Source organism: Panthera onca, chromosome B4 (assembly GCF_046562875.1).
Source record: "Panthera onca isolate mPanOnc1 chromosome B4, mPanOnc1 haplotype 2, whole genome shotgun sequence".
NCBI lineage: Eukaryota > Metazoa > Chordata > Mammalia > Carnivora > Felidae > Panthera > Panthera onca.
The window spans coordinates 126879719-126904493 of NC_138345.1; the positions used below are offsets into that span (position 1 = coordinate 126879719).

At 42.1% G+C, this 24775-nt stretch overlaps 1 protein-coding gene across 12 annotated transcripts in view; it reads right to left on the reverse strand.

The window, feature by feature from the left end:
* Positions 1–24722, reverse strand: part of BPIFC (BPI fold containing family C) — a 54180-nt gene extending 29458 nt beyond the window's left edge. Inside the window, exons 1-7 of one of the 12 annotated variants that reach the window (XM_078449500.2) lie at positions 24402–24722; positions 23456–23596; positions 21735–21836; positions 21585–21661; positions 15739–15839; positions 10341–10434; positions 3211–3334 (exon numbers count right to left, since the gene is read on the reverse strand). In XM_078449500.2, the coding sequence (XP_078305626.1) occupies positions 3211–3334 (124 nt within the window). In that variant the 5' untranslated portion in view covers positions 10341–10434; positions 15739–15839; positions 21585–21661; ... (1 more) ...; positions 23456–23596; positions 24402–24722. The other 11 variants (XM_078449501.2, XM_078449498.2, XM_060656511.3 and 8 more) reach the window with 11 other exon arrangements.
* Between the last annotated feature and the right edge of the window lie 53 nt (positions 24723–24775).

A 24775-nucleotide genomic window follows, 5' to 3' on the forward strand; every position in this document is an offset into this window, starting at 1 on the left:
GTATCCCAGGACACATTTTTCTGAGTTCACGGAGAGAAAGAGCCCTTTTCTACATAAAGAGCTTGAGAAAAGTAACTTACATAGTAAATGAAGAACAGGATTTTCATTTTAACCTTTTTAAAATTTTATTTTTATTAAAAAAATTTTTTTTAATGTTTATTTATTATTGAGAGACAGAGAGAGACAGAGCATGAGCATGGGAGGGGCAGAGAGAGGAGGAGACACAGAATCTGAAGGAGGCTCCAGGCTCTCAGCTGTCAGCACAGAGCCTGATGCGGGGCTCAAACTCAGGAACAGTGAGATCATGGCTTGATCCAGTCAGGCCCTTAACCGACTGAGCCACCCAGGCACCCCTTCATTTTAACCTTCTTAAGGAGGAAGCTTTGCCCTTATGCCTTATTTTGCAGCTTAAGCTCATTTCCACTTAGGCTGTCCTTGTGGAGATGGAGAAGAGCAGATTTTATCTTCTACAATACCATGAATAATACTGTAATATAGGGATGTAGGAGTAGAGTGTAAAGGATACAAAGATGGAACCAAAGGCACTATCAGACAGCTTAGTTTCGAATCCTAACATTGTCACTAGCATTGCAGGACTCTGCAATTTACAAAATCTTGCTGTCCCTTGCTTTCCTCATCTGTAACATGGGAACATTAGTAACTGTGGAAGTTTCTGTTCACACATGTGAAAATAACAGTAATTGATATTTGTTGGGCATTTGCTATTGCCAGACCCTCTTCCAAAATTTATGTCAATTCATGTGTTTCCCACAATAGCCCCATGCGTAGGAACTATTATTATCACCACCATTTTAAGAAATACCTTGAAGGTACTACTGATAATAGGGACATAACATTTTTCTGGAAAAATGTGGCAACATAAATATTTGATGAATTAATAAGAATAGCTAGTTTGTGTGCTTATATGTGCCAGGACTGTCCATACTCTACACATATTCTCTCCTTTGATCCTTATGGCAACCCAGTGACATAGGTATCATTATCCCTATTTCACATAGGAGGCAGTTGAGGCTCAGAGAGGTTCACCAGCTTGCCCAAGAGCTCACAGGTACTTAGTGTCATTATTGACAGTTTGGAGGAATAGGGAGCAGAGAACAAAGTGTAGGTTTTGAAATCGGCAGAGCAAACCTGAGATCTGATCTTGCCTTGCCCCCTTACTGGTGTGTGACTTGGGAAATTTAATTCAGCCCCTCTGAGGCTCAGATTCCTCCTCTGTAAAATGACTATCCCTTCTTTGTAGGGTGGTTGTTGGGATTAAATCAACCCAGAGCCCATAACACACATATCAAAGAGCCTAGCTATGATAGAGGCTCAAGAAATGGTTCTGATAGAAATCATAGCCAAGAAATGGTTCTGACTTTAAAGCCTGTCCTTCTTGATTCTATGCCATATTTCCACAGATGACCCCACATGATCCTCATGTTATTACACGGGGGCACCATTGTTGTCATTCCCCCATCCTGTTTTCCAGAGGAGAAAACCCACTGGCCCAACACTATGTATTGAGGAAAGGGGCAGAACTGAATGAGATTCATACCCATGTGGACTGACTAGTTCTGTTCTTTTAATTGCTCTGATCTTGAGGGTGGAATAAGCTGTTTTCACAATTTTAATACAGTTTCAAGATATCTATTTCTGTGCATATTAGTATATTAATAGAGTAACAAGATACACATATATGTACATATATACATGTGGATACACACAGGAATACCTGGTATGTAATTCTCATTATAGCCAGCTCCTATAACAATCGTACAAGATGGATAATTTAAGATTCCCTGTGCCACATGAGGTACTGGGGGAAGGAAGGACAAGGATTTGCCACAAACTCAGTCTTTCCTTCCTCCATCACTCCCTTCCTTTCTTCCATCATTTGTATTTTTCTTTTAAAGAGTGCTCTATGCCCAGCATGGAGCCCAGTGTGGGCCTTGAACTCACAGCCCTGAGAACAAGACCTAAGCTAAGATCAGGAGTCAGACGCTCAACCAACTGAGCCACCCAGGCACCCACATCCTTCTTGTACTTCTTTTCTGGTGTTGCAGGTGAGGAGTTTCCTGGTTACACTTTGCTATTTCTGAGTGAGACTAGCAGTGCTTTAGTTAAGAAGGGATGGAGATTTCTGTTGCCCGTACTCAGCTAACCTCAGGCCAAAATTTATAGGAGAAAACTCGGCCTACACATTTTGATTTTGCAGTCCCTCTGCTGTACACAATCTGCTTTCGCCCCAGCTCTGCCCAACATTTATAAACACCTCTGAAGGGGTTTTTCTTCATCTTTCAGCATCTCAGGCCCCTTTTTGCATCTAATGAATGCAAGGAGCTTCTCTCAAGAAAAATACATGATCATCATCCACATTAAATTTGGCACAGTTTTAGGGGACTCTAAGTTCTTTTTGAGATCAAGACCTTTCTGAAGCTGTAAGCTATTTCTTTCACTCTCACATCTCCTCCCCTCTGTCCTATGATGTATCCTCCTTTAGAGCAGAGATGTTCATTGTATGTGCATGGGGGGTAGAGGTGGGGGAGGGGAGAGAATGAATATCTGTGGCTGTGTTTGGATAGGTCTACCATCAAGGTGATTGTTTTCTGTCTTATTTTATTTTTTTAATGTGTATTTATTTTTAAGAGAGAGAGAGAGAGAGAGAGAGCACAAAGTGGGGAGGGGCAAGAGAGGGGGACAGAGGATCCAAAGTGGGCTCCTTGCTGATAGCAGAAAGCCCAATGCGGGACCTGAACTCACAAACTGTGAGATCATAACCTGAGCTGAAGTTGGATGCTTTACCAACTGAGCCACCCAGGTGTCCTTTTATTTTATTTTAATAAAATGTTTATTTATTTATTTTGAGAGAGAGAGAGAGCAAGCATGCATATATGTGAGCAGGGGAGAGGCAGAGAGATAGGGAGAGAGAGAATCCCAAGTAGGCTCTGCCCTGTCAGTGCAAAGACTGAGGTGGGACTCGAATGCACGATCCATGAGATCCATGAGCTGAGATGAAGAGTCGGATGCTTTAACCGACTGAGCCATTCGGGCGCCCCAATATGACTGTTTTTTAGACACCACTTCCTTCCCAGCCATCTTAGCAGCCTCTGTATTAGGGGCTGGATCACCTGCAGTAAAGCTTGCCTCAATCATGAGACAGTCTAGTATGAGCTTTCAGGTTTGGAGGGCTGAGAGCACCCCACTCACCATAGTCCAGAGCCCGCTGAGTAGCCCTAGCCTTGATGCCAGGGTAAATGGTCTGGGCGGATGAAGTGTAGAGATTCCACAGGAAGAAACATCCCCAGAGGACTCCGACTGTCTTTGTATGCATCTGCAATCAACCAACATTTATTGTTCCTTTATTATTCTTGACTTTTTTGTTGGTCAGTTCCATCCAACTTTTCTATGATTTCTTGTTTCATTGCTTACTTCCAAAACTCACTCTACCCACCCATCTGTCCATATATCCATCCATCCATCCATCCATCCATCCACCCACCCATCCAGTAGTCATTTATTGAACACACCAGAACATGTGCTAGGTGCTGAGGATGCAGAGATGACCTATGTGTGCTCTCAACCTCTGCTTCCCACAGACTAGTGGGTGAGTCACACACATACACACAGATGATTATAACTCAACACAACATAATGCAATGCAACACAAGAGCCTTGCCGTAAATGTAACAACTGTGATATGCCTTGGAAAGGATAATGGGGTGGGGATTCGGGATTCTTGACAGTTTTAGAACAAGAGTGAGTAGTTTAGAAAGGTGGCTTCAGTGGGTGTGAAACAATCACTCATCTGCTTGAAGACCCTTAATGACTCCCTGTTGCCCACAGGACGGGGTTTAAGCTTGCAGGCCAGCTGCAAGGCCCTGCCCTTCTCTACACCTCTACTTCCTCATTGACTTCCTTCCTTAACACACATGCTTGGCTTACCCCAGAGTCTAGTACAATGCTTGGCACATAGAAGATACACACAAAAAAATCTTAAATCAACATCTCCAAGGAGAGGGACCACATGTTTTCACTGCTATATTGCTATTGCTTAGCATATATTAAATATACAATGTATACTTATTTAATTAATGGACTCAATTAATTAATGCCAGCCCATTTTCCTGATGAATGAAGCAAAGGTTACCAACAGCAACAGTGACATGGGTTATTTTAATGACAGCGGAGTGAGTAATACATTCGTAAGTCTTGTTTCTAGTTCTGGGAGTTTACAATCTGGCTGAGCGACTATTGCTGCATTCATATGTGCCAAAGACCCACAGGTGACAGATACCCACTGAGTTAGCATACAAATGTGAAACAAACCAGGGAAGCATTTGTGGGGGTGTCAAGGAAGAGGAAGGTGTGGGAGTCATGCAAAGGGAGGGGTCAGGACAGGTGAGCAGGGAAGGATTTAAAGAAGGGCTAGAATTCAGGAGCAATCTGCATAAAGGAAAAGATCATTGAGAGGGGTGTGTGTGGGGTGCTTGGCCAAGACAAGCAAGAGGTTTGATAAAGGGGATTGTGTGGGCTTTATGGAGAAGGCCATAGAGGTGGGAATAGAATGATGTAGACAAAGGGGGTATTCCAGAGAATTTACTTGAGAGGAACAGAGCAGTCTGACCAGGGAAAGGAGTGTCCAAGCAAGGCTGTTGCTAGCCTATCTTGGTCTTTTGTTTGGAATGGGAAAAGGTGCCCTTTGGAGATATACCAGCCTTCTGGCACAAAGGGGCCAGCAGAAAATGTTTTAGGAAAATCCCACACCAGTGTGCCCAGCTTGGTGGGGAGAGCAGGAGCTGCTCCCCCGCCCATCCCTTAGGCTGGCATTTTGTCTAGTGCACAAGCTGCCCAACCTACACAGAGGACCTATGTTCAGATTAGTGAATGGTCATGTGGGTATTTTGCTGGAGGGCCATGAGGTTGAGAACTGGGATCTTGACCTCTCTGTTCTGTGGTGCATAAGTCCACCTTTAGGTGTGAGAAGAGCCTGGCTCAGTCAACATGTTTACATTTCTCACCCAATCTCCCAGGAGCCCTCTCCATGTACCCCACTGTCCAGACAAACTGGACTCCTGGTTCCTAAACACCCACCATGCTTCATGCCTAATGCCTACGCTTATACTGTTCTTCTTCACTTAGGCCGGCAGAAACCCTGTGCATCCTTAAGGTCCATTTTATATTTTTTTATTTAAAAAAAAATTTTTAATGTTTATTCATTTTTGAGAGAGAGAGAGAGAGACAGAGACAGAGAGAGAGAGAGACAGAGAGACAGAGAGTGAGTGGGGGAGGGACAGAGAAAGAGAGGGAAACACAGAATCCAAAGCAGGCTCCAGGCTCCGAGCTGTCAACACAGAACCCGATGTGGGGCACAAACTCACGAACTGCGAGATCATGACCCAAGCCACCTGAGCCGAAGTCGGACCGACTGAGCCACCCAGGCGCCCTTCCTTAAGGTCCATTTTAAACACAGCCTTCTTTCTGAAGCATTTCTGACTTCCCTAAGTTAATTAATCTCATTTCCTTCTGAATGAGAAGGAATCTTTGGTCAATATATATATTTATTCATGTGTGTACATTTATTTTCTCACATATTGTCTGTCTCTCCTACCAAAATGTAAGTGCCATGAGGGCAGAGACCTCTTCTGGTTTGGAGGTCCTAGAGCCGGCTTAGTGTCTCAGATACAGAGTGATGGGTAAACATTGGTAGAATGAATCAATGAATTCTAAATGAAGGAAGAGTCCTTACCTCGCTCTGAATTATGATACAGTTCTTTGCAGAGGCGATTAACAAAGCATTTGTACACTAGTGAAGCATATGCACCCATTAAAACAGATGTTGGCCACAGTCTGGGGGCAGGGTTGGGAGGGTAGGTACTGGATCATGGGGACAGGAGAAGTCTTGGATGGACTGGCCAGTGTGGTTGGGGTACTGGGGATAGGGTGAGGGATTCACAGTGACTATTTACTATTAGAAACTGAGGCATTTCAATATCTTAACACTGCTATGGCCTTATGCACTCCGTGTGATGTTTCGTCCCTATAGAGTTGATTTGGTTGTACAGGACAATGTGCAGAAAGGGGCAGCAGTGCTGGGGGCAGGGCTACAGAGGGGTGGCTTGGGGATAGTCAGGGTGCAGAAGACACCAAGGGAAGCACAGAGCAATGACAGTAAGAGCCAAGGGGGAGGGACTCAAGTAGGGGACTGATCTCTGGTCAGAGAGTTGGAGGAAATGTGGAGAGTAGGACAAGCAAGCGGGAGCATGGTTATATCAACATCTTATACTCAGTTAGAATGGACGCAGGGGTTAGGTCCTATTGCCATCTGCACTAGGCCCTCTTTGATCCTTGTTGTCCAGGGGTCTCAGAGAGGGGGACAGGCAGAGATGGATGAAGCTATGGGGGTGAGGGGAACAGTCCTGGGGCTGAGGTTAATGACTATTCACCAACTAGTATGAAAGTATTTCCACATTTTAACAAATGGTGAAGCCATGCTGATGTGCAGGCACACTGACATGGCTGTGGGTAAATAATTGTAAATGGATGTGCCATATACCCAGGCAGGCACGAGAGGGATTTTTTAAAAAGAGGGAAACATTTTCAAAGCAGTGGAAAGCAAAAGGAAAAAAAAATGTTAGACCAAAAATTCTATACACACTCCACTGTATCCAGATTAAGGTTGAAATGATCTCTCTGCCTGGCACATAATAGGACCTCAATAAATATTTTCTAACTGACCAACTGACTGGCTTACAAGATTTTGGTTAACTAAGAAAGGTTCTAGAAAAGTGTGAAAAAAAATGAGAAAACCAAACCATCATCTAAATAGTTCTTCATTACTACAGTAAAAGAGCACAATAAGCCAAAGCAGAGTTGTTACTTATTAATGGAGTAACAACTAAAATAATAAATTTGTATTTTTTTTTTTACCATTTACAAAACTCACAACAATTCTTGGAGGTAGATGTTACTATTATCCTACCTCCATCTTGGGCATATGGACACAGAGACTTAGTCTGGTGACCTATCTGAGACCATGTAGTAAATCAGGCACCTGGCAATCACAACTTGCTCTTCTGGCTCCCAATGTTAGTGTTTATGAATTTAATTACTTGATAAGTGCTAGATTTTTCATTTTTATCTGGGAACTTAATTTTTTTTGACAATTGAACTTAATTTTAATATTTTTGAGAGAGAGAGAGAGAGAGAGAGAGAGAGAGAGAGACATACACAGAGTGTGAGTTGGGGAGGGGCAGAGAGAGAGGGAGATACAGAATCCAAAGCAGGGTCCAGGCTCTGAGCTGTCAGCACAGAGCCCAACATGAGGCTTGAACCCACGGACTGCGAGATCTTGACCTGAGCCAAAGTTGGTTGCTTAACTGACTGAGCCACCCAGGCGACCCTTCATCTGGGAACTTTAAATATGAGTTATGTGATGCCATTTTCTATGTAGAAAAAAAATCATTAAGCATCTGGAAATTTTCAAGCACCAAAGTGCAAATGCTTTTGTATTTTCTTGGGCACAAATGCAATTTTAAATTCCCTTCCAGCAGCAAAAATCTATTTATCTTCTTGGTTAAAGGATGTTTCTGAAATGGTCTACTTTGATGGAGATCCAGGAACTCAAAACTGCACATAGAAAAACATTTTTCCTCTAGAAATTTTATGAGTGAATGAAATTACTGGGCTATAAAAGGATAGACTGTATGTAACTTTCAGTTGAATTGTTTGTTAGGATGATAATTTATGGACAGGGGAGGGAAGGAACCTTGTCAAGCAAGGAGATGAGTCCTAAAAGGTTAAGTAATTTGGCTGACAGGTAAGGGCAGGATAAATTGCCCTAAAAGAAGGAATCCAAGATGACTTATATACCCTGCCAACTAGTTACCTATTTTTTTGGTTCTAAGGATTTGTTTCTTTCCAAGATTCAAAACCTCATTAAATTACTATACCAATGAACAGACAGAATAACACTTCTAAATTAGATGGCCCTACCATAGCAACATTTTTCTAGATATGTCCCCTGAGGCAGGGAAATAAAAGCAAAAATAAACTATTAGGACTACTTCAAAATAAAAAGCTTTTACACTGTTAAGGAAATAATCAACAAAACTAAAGGCAACTTATAGAATAGGAGAAGATATTTGCAAGTGATATATGTGATAAAGGGTTAATATCCAAAATATATAAAGAACATACACAACTCAACACCCCAAAACCTTACAAGAATCTAATTAAAAAATGGGCAGAAGACATGAATAGACATTTCTCCAAAGAAGACATCCAGATGCCCAACCAGACACATGAAAAGATTCTCATTACTGATCATCAGGGAAATGCAAATCAAAACCACAATGAGGGGTGCCTGGGTGGCTCAGTCAGTTGAATGACTGACTTCGGCTCAGGTCACGATCTCACTGTTTGTGAGTTCGAGCCCCGCGTCGGGCTCTGTGCTGACAGCTCAGAGCCCGGAGCCTGCTTCGAATTCTGGGTTCTCCCTCTCTCTCTGTCCCTCCCCCACTGATGCTCTGTCTCTTTCTGTCTCAGAAATAAATAAACATTAAAAAAAATTTAAAAAAAACACCACAATGAGATATCACCCCACACCTGTCAGTATGGCTAAAATCAACAACACAAGAAACAACAAGTGTTGGCAAAGGATATGGAGAAAAAGGAACACTTGTGCACTGCTGGTAGGGATGCAAACTGGTACAGCCAGTTTCTTCCATACTGTGGAAAAACAGTATGGAAGATCCTCAGAAAGTTAAAAATAGAATTACCATATGATCTAGTAATTGCTCTACTAGATATTTACCCAAAAAATACAAAAACACTAATGCAAAGAGATACATGCACTCCTATGTTTATAACAGCATTACTTATAACAGCTAAATTATGGAACCAGCCAAGTATCCACTGATAGATGAATGGATAAAGAAGATGTGGTGTACACACACACACACACACACACACACACACACACACTCACAATGGAATATCATTCAGCCATAAATAAGAATGAAATCTTGCCAGTTACAACAACATGAATGGAGCTAGAGAGTATAATGTTAAGGGAAATAAGTCAGTCAGAGAAAGATGAATACCAGATGATTTAAGTCATATGTGGAATTTAAGAAACAAAACAAATGAGCAAAGGAAAAAAGATTATATATATTATATAATATATATGTCATATGTACATGACAAACTAAGAAAAAGTCTCTTGACTAAAGAGAACAGATTGTTACCAGAAGGGAAGTGGGTGGGGGGATGGGTGAAATAGGTGATAGGGATTAAGGAGTGCACTTGTTGTGATGAGCACTGGGTGACGTGTTGAATTGTTGAATCACTATTTATACACCTCAAACTAATATAACACTGTATGTCAACTAACTGGAATTAAAGTTAAAACTTAATAAATAAAAACACAAATATATTAGATGACCTTTGCCTAAGCCATTCTGATGACCAGAAATAAGAAAACTCCAGGACAACTTAGAAAATTCCTGAGACAGGTTGGCTTACCATAAGTATTCACAGAGGGGACCTTTGACAGACTTTGGAAAAATCAGTTAAATGAGTGATAAATGAATTAAATGTAGCCTTTAAAACAAGGGAAAGGTTGAAAAATTAAGCCAATTGGTTTAAAGAAGCCTAGGCTGTCAGAATATTCCAACTTAATGGTTAAGACAAAATGAGTGTAAGGAGTCTAAACCAACAGGTATTGAATATGGGCAGAACTGGGGACTAATTTCAAGGGATTCAGCCAACACATCTGATTTTACCAAGATCTCTAATGACAAGGCCTTGAAAATTTACTTAGTCTTCCCCAAACTCTATACTTAACACAAACAGGTTAAACAATTCGGGCAAGTGGGAGTGTCCTTTGCTCTGGCAAGATGTAGGTCACTGATGTGGTTTAAGACCTGGCCCCAAAGCACAGAGATCACAGCAATTCCTTACTCCTACATCCGCACTAGTTCAGAGATAAGCTAGAATTTTCTGCCACTGAGCTGGGTTCCTCACTGAAATGAAGGCATAAGTAAGTCCAGACGATTGAGCGACCATCTTAATACAACATTGCTGAATGATGCAAAACTAAGTTTATCTTCCAAACAAGCTCTCTTTTCTTTCTTAGGCCTATTCATAGTCTTCTGGGGGAGGCATGAGTGACAGAAAAACAAACACAAAACAGAAAAACCTAGGCAGACAGTAAGGACTCAGGCTATGTGACAGCTGACTGTCCAAGGTGTTCTACCAGATCCGGGGCATCTCCATTAAGAGGGTAATCCCTGTTGGGAGATGTTGTGCTGGCAGAGAAGTTTGTTCATGATTCTTACCTCAAGTGGAGGAAGCGTCCAACGCTGGGGAGCACCTTTGATTCCTTCTGCCTTTGAAGCTATGTGTTCTCCACTTGAGCCTTGAACTCAGCTGCTGAAAAGACAAGATAATTAAGTCTGAATCATCTAGTGGTGGATTTTTTAAAATGCCTCTTTCAAAATGTAATGTATAATTGCTACACTTCAATTGCCCAATAACATGAATGAACACTACAGCCTCTACCTAGATGAGTAGACAATGCCACCCATGCAATGATTACCCCCTGCCAACACACACACACACACACACACACACACACACACACACACACACACATGAAATTATTACGACTACATTACCAGAATGATTAAGTTGAGACTTCCAGGATACTGGAAAAGGTGTCAAATTGTTTTGAATTGGAAGAGGAAGAATTTTCCTCTCTGGGAAAATAAGCCAGTTTCTCCTGGTCAGGGTCCCTGCAGTGGGTGGCCCCTCACTGCTCACAATACCTTTTGGACTTTTGGTGGATCAGATTCAGTCTGAGAGCATGAGGCTTGGTAACCGGGCTGATCTAGTTACCACCTTTATCTTGCAGGGTAGGAGCACAGATGATATCTCTAAGTGTCTGTTCCTTTTCAGGTTGTTAGTGCCTTCCGCGCCCAGCATTCCTTTGAGGTAGGTTGGGTGGGTGCAGCCACCACCATGTGACTTCACATCTGTAGGTTCTAAACCTCGTCTGTACTCCCATCCCCCATATTTTACTCATTACATTTTACATGGCCAGGGAATCTGCTTGTATAAAGTGTCTAACATCTTACTTACAGTTTTCAGGGTAAGATACAGTGACCAAACTGCCGTCGTTCCCCAGGATGCAGGGTTTTCCGTACTAAAACCAGGGCAGTCCTGGGAAAACCGAGGAGATTGGGAACCCTAATAAGAACAGGCACGTTTCCAGGTTTCTCATCTAGTGTGCCTCCAGTTACATTTGCCTTTTTAACTTGCGTTTCCTTAGGGACAAAATGGGAGTAAGAATAGTATCTACCTTGACAGGTTCTGGTGAAAAAAAGTGCTGTCAGCCATCAGTCTGTTTGGGCTGCTACAGTGTATGAATAGAAATGTATTGCTCACAGTTCTGGAGGCTGGGAAGTCCAAGATTAAGGAGCCAGCATGATCACATCTTCCTGGTTCACAGCCAGCACCTTCTGCCAATGTCCTCACGCAGTGGAAGGAGGCGGGGATCTCTCTGGAGCCTCTTTTATGAGGCATTAATCCCATTCATCAGGGTTCCACCTTCATGACTTGAGCACCTCACAAAATCTCCACCTAGAGATACTATCACCTTCGGGGACTAGCATTTCAACATATGAACTTTGGAGGGACACAAACATTCAGACCATAGCAATAAGCCATAAGAATTTGCTCTTAAAATGGTAAAGTGCTGTAAAATTTTATTTATTAGTATGTGGCCTTATCAATGGTGATACAAGCCCGAAGACATTTTCCTCATAGAATCTTTTATTGTCTGTCATCACAGATTCCATGCATTAAATTCACAAATATTGGGCACCTACGGTGTGCAAAGACCTCTTCAGTAAAAAAGACAGAATCTCTGTCCATGTGCAGTTTATTAGATGAAGACACAAAATACATAAGTAAACAAAATAAATAAAAATGTATACATTGTGACATGTGCTATGAAGGAAATAGGGAATGTGGTTGTCTTGTAATTGGTAGGGTGATGTCACTGGTGGAGGCATGTTTACTCTGCAAGATGGTCCAGGAGGGCTTCTCTGAGGAGGTATATTTGAGCTGAGATCTAAGCACAAGAAGCCAGGTGGGCAAAGCACAGAAGGGAATGGGTGGAGGGAACAGCAAAGGTGGGCTGTGCATCTGTGACGTAGGAAGGGCAGAAATACTGGACATCTGAACAGCGGTGTCACGTGGGGAGTTGGAGTTCGGGGCAAGGTCTGCTGGAAATAACGAATTTCTAAGTCATCATCCTAGAGGCGAAGTGAAAGCCACAGAAGTGGACAGGTGCATGTGAGAGGCGGTTTCCCGTGGTGCATGTGCTACTGGAGGGATGTGGGATCATCTCAGGAGCTGGAAACTTAAACACTTGAAATTTTATTGTGATTGTTTTTAGCATATGAGGAAAAAGAACACAAAAGTAGACATGGGAGAAGAGGAGTGACATCACACATCACATGGAAAACGATTCATATTTCTGTCCTTTCCTCAGAATCTTCCCTGGGTGTCAGTGCCTGTTTCTCCTCTTTCTCTCTCTCTTCCCTCACGGTCCCAGGTTTCCTCCCATCTCTCCTGCCCAGAGCGGCTGCCTGCCTTCACCTTCATCCCCTGCTGCCCCATTCTTTTTCTGTCGCAAAGATCCCCAATCCACTCAGCCTCCTATGTGCCTCTCCTGTCCATTAACCAGCTGCACAGGATCTGCTAGACTTACAGGAAAGCTGAACGTTGTAAAACAGCAGTACTTTTCCTGACGCAAGTATTAATTTTTCCTTTTGTCCTAGAAGATCTGAAACTCTTGGTGGAAACCCGAGTCACTGTTGTGTATTCTGGGGCATCTGGTGCAGGATTTGAGGAGACTTTTCTGGAAGGGTGGCCTGGAGAAAGTGAACCAGGGGTCTCTGTCCTGCAGTGCTCCAGGGCTCTCGCCTCACAGGGACCTGCCCTGCCCACCCCACCCGGCACCCCGGACAATTTACTCCACTTGTCTGGGTCTCCACCATCCTCTGTACAAGTGGAGACCATGCTTACACTTCAGAGTCGCTGAGGCAATTAAGCTGATTGAGCTAGCACATAGTTTTTCATACAGTGTTAATAAGATGCGTCACTACTATATTTTCTCTTTTTTATTTTAAATTAATAATTTGAAAGATATTTTAAACAACTTTTGAGAAACATACAAAGTTGGGGTGCCTGGCTGCCTCAGTCAGTAGAACGTGAGACTCTTGATCTTGGGGTTGTGAGTTCAAACCTCACATTAGGTGTGGAGCCTACTTTAAAAAAAACATACAAAGTTTAGTTTCTATGGTATTTATTTTTTACATTTACTCTCTATTTGGAAATGAGTATGTTTTCCGTTTATATAGCTTCCCCTTTTAAACAAATGTACATATAGTTTAAGAAGTGGGTTGATTTATGGGGAAAACGAAATAATGGTGCAACTCAGGTGGGACACGGAATAATGCTAGAAAAGGAGGCTCTAATAATTCGAGTTTAGGAAACAAAGATGGAAGAAGAGAGTGCAGCTAGTGTGTTTTATTTTATTTGGAAGGGACCTGGGAAGTCAGCTCAGTTAGCCTCCTTTCTGCTAAAGGAGTTGCTTTAGGGTAAATTTGCTGAATTTGTCATCATGACAAAGCCAGTAGCACTGTGCCCAGTTTCACTATTTATTTTAGTTTTTCAGATTTAACTGAAAATTTGCTGGGAAATCCTGATTATCCAGCCTACCCACGATGGCAATCTAGAAGGCAAGATTAATTATTTCACTTACTAATGGCTGACTGCTGTTAGTCTCTACAGATCAAGGGATGTTTTTAATTAAAACTACAAAGAAACATTATAATTAACTAGGTAGAATAATTGTTCATTAAAGAAAGAGGTCAAGATGTTAGTGTTCCTTAACAGTGTTAAGGAACTGAGCATCCTGCTTCTTAGAATGTCCAGGCTATTCCCATATAGAAAAAAGCTATCTGAATACCAGACTTCATTTGAGCTTGGAAGACAAATCATATTATTCTTGCAGGAGAGAAAAGTGAGAGGGGTAGGGATCATCTGTATATGGGGTTGGGGGGGGATGTGCCAACATTTTGTATTGGTGAAATCTGGTTAAAAGGACACCCTGAAGAAGGAATAGGAGGTAGGAAAAAATAAGAGCTAACATCTATTTTTTGTTATGCTCTGGGCACCAACCATATATTACCTCATTAAATCCCCACCAAGACTGTATGAGGTACTAATATTATCTAAATTTTATAGATGAGGAAACTAAGAGGTTAAGTATATGCCTAAGCTTAGGTGTCACAGTTAAGGCTGTAGAGCCAGGACTCAGGACCCAGTTGTCCTACCTCCCGGAGTCTGTTCTCTTAACCACTATGCCAAACTGCTTCTTCAGGAAGTGGTTAAAGGGCAGCCCACAGCCCAGGGGATGTGGAAGGTGAGGAGAGAGAAGGATGCTGTTGCTAGGTAATACATCTGCTTTTCCAAGTTGCTAACTGAATCTGTGACAGTGACACAGATGCATGTGTTTGTTTGAAGTTGCTAGCCTATTACTGACCAGAGGAAGCTGTCTGGAATTTGTGTGGCTCTCAAGAGAGATCAGTGACCCTACAGTTCACCCTGGAAGGGCTGAGGAGACATCTGGCAGAATCATCTTATCACTTGGAAGCATCTCCCCCTCTTCCCAGATCTGTCCCAGGCCACCCTCTCCTGATGCCTGTGGTGACTGATCTACCTAGACCATGGCCCTCCCACCAGTCACATTCTGGAATGGTTTATGGCACTATCTCCCTCTTGGTTTTGAAAAATAAACAAATCCACTTACCCACTTACCTCTACTTATTATCAGTTGTGTGAAAGGGAACTACATTTTATTATTTGCAGTTCAAAGTGAATTTAAATTCATGTTAAATTTGAAATGTACATACATGACCCTTATGAGACATGAGGGATATTGTGGAACCAAGCACTCATGATAGTGTAATACAACTTTGAAATGTCTGAGAACCATCAGTGTGAGCCCACATCACACAGACAAGGGTTTCTCCACCTTAGTGCTATTGACATTTTGGGCCATACAATTCTTTCATGTGGGGGCTGTCCTGTGTGCTGTGGGACATATAACAGCATCCCTGGCCTCTGCCCTGATGTTAGTAGCACCATTTTCTCCTACCTTAGTTGTGACCAAAATATCTCCAGTCTATACCTGTCTAATGTCCTTGGACAACCTTGGTTGAGAATCAAGAAAATAAAGTATATTCAAGTATTCTATCTAGCCCTTGCTATAGAACATGGCTCCTCTTGAGGGCCAGATTCTAATATTCCTAATAATATTATTCTTAATTATCCAATACATATTTGAAAACATTCTCTTGGTGACAGAGGTGACAGATTCAAACAAGACTGAAGTTTACATAGCAAATGGTGAAAATCCTTGGGGCTCCTCCCATCCCTTATCCCTGTCTTCTGTATGCTTCCTTCTAGTTTGCTTTCCAAGAATATTTTTATATTTTTATTTTGTTTCTTTCAACAGATTCCATATATCTTAATTTGGTCCTTGGATAGGGTTTTAATCATTTTAACAGCTTCTGAAGATGCTTTTTCTAGCTTGCATGGTCCGAATTTCATCTCACAACACTTATTTAAGGTCCATTTCAATTTCTTACCAAGCACACCTACCTCAAAGTGCTTCGTACTGTTAAGACAACCCAAAACAACCACAGCAAGATCACATGGTCCAGACCCGTGGTTCCCAAAGTGTAGTTTCACAGCAGCACCACCTGGAAATCATTAGAAATGCAAACTCTCAAGCCCTTCTCCAGACCTACTAAATTAGAAACTGTGCAAATTAAAGCTCAAGATTCTGGAAAATGTATTGGATTTGTAAGTAAACACTCAAACTAAGCCCAATCTGGCATTCTCAGGTAGAGACAGAATGAAGATCATACTTTCCAAACAGATATACCAAGAACTCAGAGATAAGCATGAATATCTTTATACCATTTTAAATTTTGCTTAACCGGGCCTAACAATGGAGGTGGGGACTGGATGTTGTTGAAGATGGATAAAACCTGCCTTGTCCCCTTAAGAAACTCATAACCCAAGACTAGAGAAAGCCTGATATGCAAATAATTGCACTGCAATATGATGGATAACGTTCAAAAGTATGTTCCAAGTGCTCTTGGAGCAAAAGGAAGGAGCAACACACTTTTCTTTGAAGAAGGTATTCCAGGTAGAAGGATCAGCATGTGCAAAATCACAGAGGCATACAAACTTACTTGTGGGAGAGGATGTAAAGTGGGGGGCCAGGGGGGATGTATTTTGGATTAGTGCAGTGTGAATAGGGATCATTGGGAAGGTTGAAGAAAGTGGTTTCCAGCTGGACTATGAAGGGTTTTTATCATGCAAAGAAATTTGATTTATATTTGGGAAACTAAAGGAAACTCAACAATAAGAAAAATATAATTAAAAATTGGACAAGACATATATGAAAAGCCCACAGCTGATATCATGCTAAATGGGGAAAAACTGAGAGCTTTCCCCCTGAAATCAGGAATATGACAGGGATGTCCACTCTCACCAGTGTTGTTTAACATAGTGTTGGAAGTCCTAGCCTCAGCAATCGGACAACAAAATGAAATAAAAGGCATCCAGATTGGCAAAGAAGTCAAACTTTAACTTTTTGCAGATGACAAGATACTCTACATGGAAAACCTTAAAGACTTTACCAAAAAGCTGCTAGAATGGACACATAAATTCAGCAAAGTTGCAGGATACAAAATCAATGTACAGAAATTGGTTGCATTTCTATACATCAATAATGAAGCAACAGAAAGAGAAATCAAGACATTGATCCCATTTACAATTGCACCAAGAACCATAAAATACCTAGGAATAAACCTAACCAAAGATGTAAAAGATCTATATGCTGAAAACTATAGGAAACTTGTGAAAATAAATTGAAGAAGACACAAAGAAATAGAAAAACATTCCATGCTCATGGATTAGAAGAACAAATATTGTTAAAATGTCAATACTACCCAAAACAATCTACATATTCAATGCAATCCCAATCAAAATTGCACCAGCATTCTTCTCAAAGCTAGAACAAACAATCCTAAAATTTGTATGGAACCACAAAAGACCCTGAACAGCCAAAGTAATATTGAAAAAGAAAACCAAAGTGGGAGGCATCACAATCCCGGACTTTAGCCTCTACTACAAAGCTGTAATCATCAAGACGGTATGGTATTAGCACAAAAACAAACACAGACTAATGGAATAAAATAGAGAACCCAGAAGTGGACCCACGAATGTATGGCTAACTAATATTTGACAAAGCAGGGAAGAATATCCAATGGAAAAAAGACAGTCTCTTTAGCAAATGGTGCTGGGGGAACTGGACAGCAACATGCAGAAAAATGAACCTGGACCACTTTCTTACACCATACACAAAAATAAACTCAAAATGGATGAAAGACCTAAATGTGAGACAGGAAACCATCAAAATCCTAGAGGAGAAAGCAGGCAAAAACTTCTTTGACCTTGGCCACAGCAATTTCTTGCTTAACATATCTCCAAAGGCAAGAGAAATAAAAGCAAAAATGAACCATTGAAACCTTGTCAAGATAGAAAGCTTCTGCACTGCAAAGGGAACAATCAACAAAACTAAAAGGCAACCGATGGAATGGGAGAAGATATTTGCAAATGACATATTAGATAAAGGGTTAGTATCCAAAATCTATAAAGAACTTACCAAACTTAACACCTGAAAAACAAATAATCCAGTGAAGAAATGGGCAGAAGACATGAATAGACACTTTTCCAAAGAAGACATCCAGACAGCCAACAGACACATGAAAAGATGTTCAGTATCACTTATCATAAGGGAAATACAAATCAAAACCACATTGAGATACCACCTCACACCAGAGTGGCTAAAGTTAACAACTCAGAAAACAACAAATGCTGGTGAGGATGTGGAGAAATGGGAACACTCTTGCACTGCTAGTGGGAGTGCAAACTGGTGCACCTGCTCTAGAAAATAGTGTGGGGGTTCCTCAAAAAATTAAAAATAGAACTACCCTATGATCCAGCAATAGCACTACTAGGAATTTATCCAAAGGATAGAGGAGTGCTGATTCATAGGGGCACATGTACCCCAATGTTTATAGCAGTGCTTTCAACAATAGCCAAATTATGGAAAGAGCCCAGATGTCCATCAACTAATGAATGGATAAAGAAGATGTGGTTTATATATACAATGGAATAAGAAAGAATGAGAAAGAATGAAATCCTACTATTTGCAATAATGTGGATGGAACTGGAGGGTATTATGCTAAGTGAAATAAGTCAGAGAAAGACAGGTATCATATGTTTTCACTCATATGTGGAAATTGAGAAACTTAACAGAAGACCATGGGGGAAGGCAAGGGGAAAAAAACAGCTTCAAGCAGAGAGGGAGGGAGGCAAACCATAAGAGACTCTTAAATACAGAGAACAAACTCAGGGTTGATGGAGGGGGGCAGGGGAGAGGGGAAAATGGGTGACGGGCATTGATGAGGGCACTTGTTGGGATGAGCACTGGGTATTGTATGTAAGAGATGAATCATGGGAATCTACCCCCAAAACCAACAGCACACTGTATACACTGTATGTTAGCCAACTTGACAATAAATTACATTTAAAAAAGTGGGCAAGAGAGCTGAAAACACCTCACTGAAGATGTATTGATGGCAGATAAACATACAGAAAGATGCTCAGCATTATCAGGAATTGCAAATTCAAGCAACAAGATACCATCTGTTAAAATGGCTAAAATGAAAAACAACCTGACAGTACAAATTAATGCAAGTCTCATTCACTGCTAATGGGAATACAAAGTGGTACAGCCACTTTGGAAAACAGTTTGGCACTTTCCTGCAAAATTAAACCTAGTCTTGCCATATGATCCAGCAATGGTGTTCCTGGGTGTTTATCCAACTGATTTGAAAATTTAGGTCCACATAAAAACTTGCACAAACACAAATATTTATAGAAGTTTTGTTCACAATTGCTCCAAACTAGGAGCAACCAGTTTATCAATAGGTGAATGGATAAACTATAATACAACCATACAGTGGAATGTTATTCAGCATGAAAAAGAAATAAGCTATGAAGCCAAAAAAGACATGGATTAATCTTAAACACATATTGTTAAGTAAAAGAAGCCAGTCATGAAGCCAGAAAATTCTATCCACATTCTGATTCCAATTACATGTCATTCTGGAAAAGGCAAAAGTAAAGTGATGGTAAAGAGACCCGTAATTGCCAGAGGTTTGGTGGCGGGGGGGAGGGGTACGTAAGAGTGGTGGTGAAGTAAGTTGAAGCACAGGGGATGTTTCAGGTTGGTGAAACAAGACATTATGCATTTGTCAAAACTGATAGAACTTTACGGGTCAAAGAGTAAATCTTAATGTATGTAAACTTAAAAAAAAAATCACGTAGGAGATGGAGAGGTCCATGACAGAATGCAGAATGTGAGAAAAGAATCTAAATGTATTATAAATGTATGAAACAACCTTGCTGAATGGGATTGGGGAACAAGATGGTGACCTGGGTCAGTTTGGGAAAGAATGGAGTCTATAAGACGAAGGGCTACACGCACGGTTGATGAAGCACTGTACTGCAGTTGACAAGGTTGTTTTTGACAAGGGTATGGGTTAAGGACTGTGAAACTGCTAGATACTGGAAATGAATGATTAAATAAATGGATGGTGGATGGGGTGGAGCTAGATTTGTCACAGTTGGATTGGGAATTTACAGACAAAGCAAAGAAGGTGACCAGAATGATCATGTGGCAATGGATTAGAGTTGGCAACATGAGAATGAACTCATGCTCAGCTTCATACATAGATATAGATGGTTATGTATGGAAAATGTACATATACATATCTCTCAGATGTGTCAGCTGAGAAGGCTTAGAAGCAATAATACCCCAACAGCAATGAGCACACCTAGCACCCAGATACTGGTTTCTTTTTTTTTTTTTTTTTTAATTTTTTAATGTTTATTTTTGACAGAGAGAGAGAGAGAGAGCGAGCATGAGTAGGAGAGGGGCAAAGAGAGAGAGACACACACACAGAACCTGAAACAGGCTCCAGGCTCCCAGCTGTCAGCACAGAGCCTGACGCGGGGCTTGAACTCACAGACAGTGAGATCATGACCTGAGCTGAAGTCGGACACTCAACAGACTGAGCCACCCAGGCACCCCCCAGATATTGATTTCTAATACCACTCTTCAGTAAAAGGAACTGGGGCACCGTGGAAAAATGGCTGACTCTAAGGTTGGGGCAGGATATATACAAAATTGTCCTAAAGCATCTTATAGTAACAGAAAATAAGAAAGTGCTCAAAACCAGAAAAAAAAGAAAACACAGAAGAAGTGAACAAAAATCCACAGTGATATCAAATGGATACAGTAGCCAACTGAAAGATGTCCCAGTGGTCAAAGCCGGAACAATTTGAGCAAAAACAGATAAATGAAGTAGTATTAGATTATAAGCCAAAGAATAAAAGAAATGTAACTCCACACTGATATAAATAAAGGACTGAATAAATAGAAAACAGAACAAATCTCCTGTATAGAGGAAATTCAAATAATTTATGTACATACTCCACTCCTAAGGAGGTAGGGCATAACTCCCACTCTAAGTGTGGGTTGCACATAGTGACTTTCTTCCAAAGGATACAATATAAAAAGGAGAAAGAAGGAGTAACTTTACAGTGGAGAAGCCAAGTGATCTGAGTTAACATCAACAGTGAGAAGTCATATTGACAGTATGCACTGTTGACATGAGAATGGAACCTGGACTTTTGCGGTCTACCTCCCAGGAGCACATTACCTCAGTCTAATCATGAGAAAATATCAGACAAATTGAAGGATGTTCTACAAAATACCTGACAAGTAATTCTTAAAACTGTTAAGGTCATTTAAAAAAAAAGAAAAAAAGGAAGTCTAAGAAACTGTCACAGCCAAGAGAAGCCCAAGGAGACATGATGACTAGGTGTAATGTGGTCTCCTAGGTGGGATCCTGGAACAGAAAAAGGAGATTAGGAAAAAACAGAGAGAATCTGAATAAAGTATAGACTTTGGTTATTACAAATGCATCAACCGGGCATCTGGGTGGCTCAGTTGGTTAAGGTCATGATCTCATGGTTCGTTCATGAGTTTGAGTCCCACATCAAGCTCTCTGCTGTCAGCACAGAGCCTGCTTTGGATCCCCTGTCTCTCTTTTCTCTTTGCCCCTCCCCTGCACACTGTGCTCTCTCTCTCAAAAATAAATAAACATTAAGAGGTTACTAATAGGGAAAATTGAGTATGTGGTATATAAGTCTTCAGAATCATTCCATAAACCTAAAACCATTTTAAATATAACATTAAAAAAAAGGAAGCCTTGTGAGCCAATGTATTCCCACAGAAGACTGACATTATCCCTTTGTAGTATTCTATGAAATGGCTCATTAAAAAAAAAAAAGAAATTTACATTTCTGAAGTCTTTGAAAGTTGCAGTAACTGTTGCTTGCAGACATTAAAATGGGATCTGTAAGAGAAAAAAAAATTCTGAAGGAGAGAAATAGTTGAGAGATCATTGTCATGGATCTTTGAGGTTTTGGATGATCATCCTCTAGAGTACCTTAAATCTTGGCAGTGCCTTGGAGATGCTCTGGTTCTCTTCCAGGACCCTGCTAAATCCCTGTGATTGGATTACTTCTGCCATGCCGGTGTTTACACCCTACTGGGCAAAGGATTGAGACAAGGATCCCAGGTAGATTAGTTTTCCGTTGTTTTAACAAATGGTCGCAAAAGTAGTGGCTTAAAACAAAAGACAGAACCAAAGGTATTCTCTCACTTAACCTTTACAACACGGCTGTCTGATACATTCTTGTTACTATTTTCATTTTTATAGGTAGTAACTTATCCAGGGTTACACAGTACCGAGAGGTGGACTGTGGTAGATGGTCTTTAAAGATGGCCACCATATTAGCCTTGCACTGTTTTCTCCAAGAATGGTATCTCAGAGAGAAACAGACTTCTATCTTTTTTAGGTTACTATTCAGATCTCTGTTAGGGTAGCTGAAGCTGTATCCTAACCAATAAGGTCTCCAAATATAGCCATTTTCCAACTTCTATTATGTCTATCTCTGTAACATCATCCCTGCTCACCCATCGTTTACAATCTTACTGTCATCCCACTAATTGCTTTCTTCTTTCAGTTATCAAAAGAGTCTCCTAACTGAGCTGGTCCCTACATTCAAGACAATTTTGCCTTCTGGGGAACATGGGGCAAAGTTTGAGGACATCTTTCGCTCTACAACTGAGAGGTTTCTAGTAGCATTTGTGGACAGACCAGGGATGCTGCTGAACATCTTACAAGGCACAGAATAGTCCTCCACAACTACGACTTACGAGGCCCCAAATGTCAACAGTGCCAAGGTTGAGGAACTCTGATCTAATATATATCCCCCATACTTGACCAGTGATAGATTCACATTTCAGATCTGACCTATGCCCCTTGTGGTGTACACCATTCAGACTCATGGCTTCCTATCATCTTTTGAACGGCCTGTCTACACTTGGCAGAAATTCCAATTATTTTAAGTCTTGCCTTCCCAAGGAAGGAGTTCAGACTCTCAATCTCATTCTCCTTTGTAGCCAGGACTCAGACATGGGACTCGATCTCCCTCAAGCAGATGCATCCCTATGAGCCTTTGATTTAGAAGTGAGCAAAGTGAGGAAACAGGTTCTTTTGGAAACCTGGCATTTTGTTGGTGCAGGAGGCTGCAAAAACATGTGGCATATGAGGGTGGCAGCCATTCCACAGTGGTTCCTGTCAGGGTGACAGTTTCCTCCGGGGCCGGGTGGGGCAGCAGCAGCAATCCCAGTCATGATAGTTTCCTCATCAGGCCAGTTCTGCAGCGTGGTTGAGTTCCATTTCTGGAATTATCCAGGAACCACTTCTTTAGTCCTCCCCCAAATTCCCTGAGCTATCCAGAATCCTTTTAAACATGTTCCTTTTCTTCTTAGCCAAAGCTAGTCTCTATTGCTCAGAAGTAAGCAACGTCTGATAAAGAATCCTCTGCTTAAAACTCTTCATTGACTTCCCAAACATTCTAGAATGTGTCCCAAATCCTTTGCTCAGTTCAAGGCACTTCTTTATCTGAGATGTACACACTGTCCTTCTCTCTGACCACATTGAGCCACCCTGGTCCTGCCACCCTTCCTCAATCTCATATTCCTTGCCAATCAAGAACCCTACTGGCACAACCCTTCTCTATGTACCCCTGTGCCCAGCATTGTTCTGATCTCTATCATAAACAAAACACTTATTATGCTCTACTACAAGAATTGACTCACTCAGCTGTTAACTCTGCACCGGTAGGAACATGCCTTTTCCGTTCTCTGAGACCCCAGCACCTGGGATAGTATCTGTCAGAAAGTCGGGTGTCCAAGACGTGCTTATTTAATGAAGGTCAGGATGTGGACAAGTACTGCCACCTAGTGGAAGAAACTTCATTTGACTCTTTTATTATAGTTGGGACAACCGGCTATCATACAAAGATGAGATTTGAAGATTCTCCAAGGTATCATCATCATCATCATCATCATCATCATCATCACTGTCAGACCCTCAACGGTAGCGGGCCTCCCACGTGGGTCCCGATGATCCCTGTCTATTGGTATTCATGCCTTTGGATTGATCCTCCCACACTGACGGGTTGGTTAGAATGACAGAAGTGATGTGTGACTTCTGAGGCTGCATCACAAAAGACATGGTAGCTTCTGATTTGGTCTCTCTGGGATCACGTGTTCTGAGGGAAGCCAGATGCCATATCCTAGGGACACTCAAGAGGTCTGTGCCGTGAAAAACAGGTCTCCTGCCAACGGGACTGTGAGTGAGCTTATCCTGCAAGCAGGTTTTCCAGCCTGAGTCAAGACTTCAGACAAATGCAGCCTTGGCCTGCATCTTGACTGCAATGTCACGAGAGACCGAGACAGAACCACCCAGCCACTCCATGCCCAAACTCCTGATGTACAGAATCTACAGGACCATAACTGTTCGTTGTTTTAAGCTGCTAAGCTTTGGGGTGACTGCTATGCAGCAGATTACTACTATACCCTCTGATTTAGGTGACGGACTAAAAGCTGCTTCATATTTTGCAGTAACACGAGGAAACTACCAGAGCCCGGGCTCAACCTAAGGCTTCTCAGAACAGATGCCTGCCGCTGGAGCTGGGAGCCACGGAGGAAGTGCGGTAAGAACCAGGCACGCCTGGGCCTTGCGGAGGGGCAAGTCACATACTGTGCAGCCTCTCTCTCGGCGCTAACATTCTCCACGCACGCCCGGAAGGGGTCCGCACGGCCCGGCCGCAGAATAGCGGCTACCATCGCCTAGCTCGCTCGCCGCGGCAGTCTCGGCGCCTGCGCATTGTGGTCCTCCCGCTCCCAGGCGGCGCCGTTGCGCGCCGAGTCATCGATCGCATGACGCCCAGCGGCCTGGGTTGGCGCAGGCCGCCAGCCGCCCGCTAGCCGGGTGGGCTCCAGGGGGCGCCCTCAAGAGAGGGGCGGGGCGCTCAAGTTCCAGAGACCGGCCGGCAGGGGCCGTGGCGGGGCCTTCACTCCGCTGCTCCTCGGCACTCCTGCGGCTCCGGTGGTTGCCGCTCCGGGTCCGCCGCC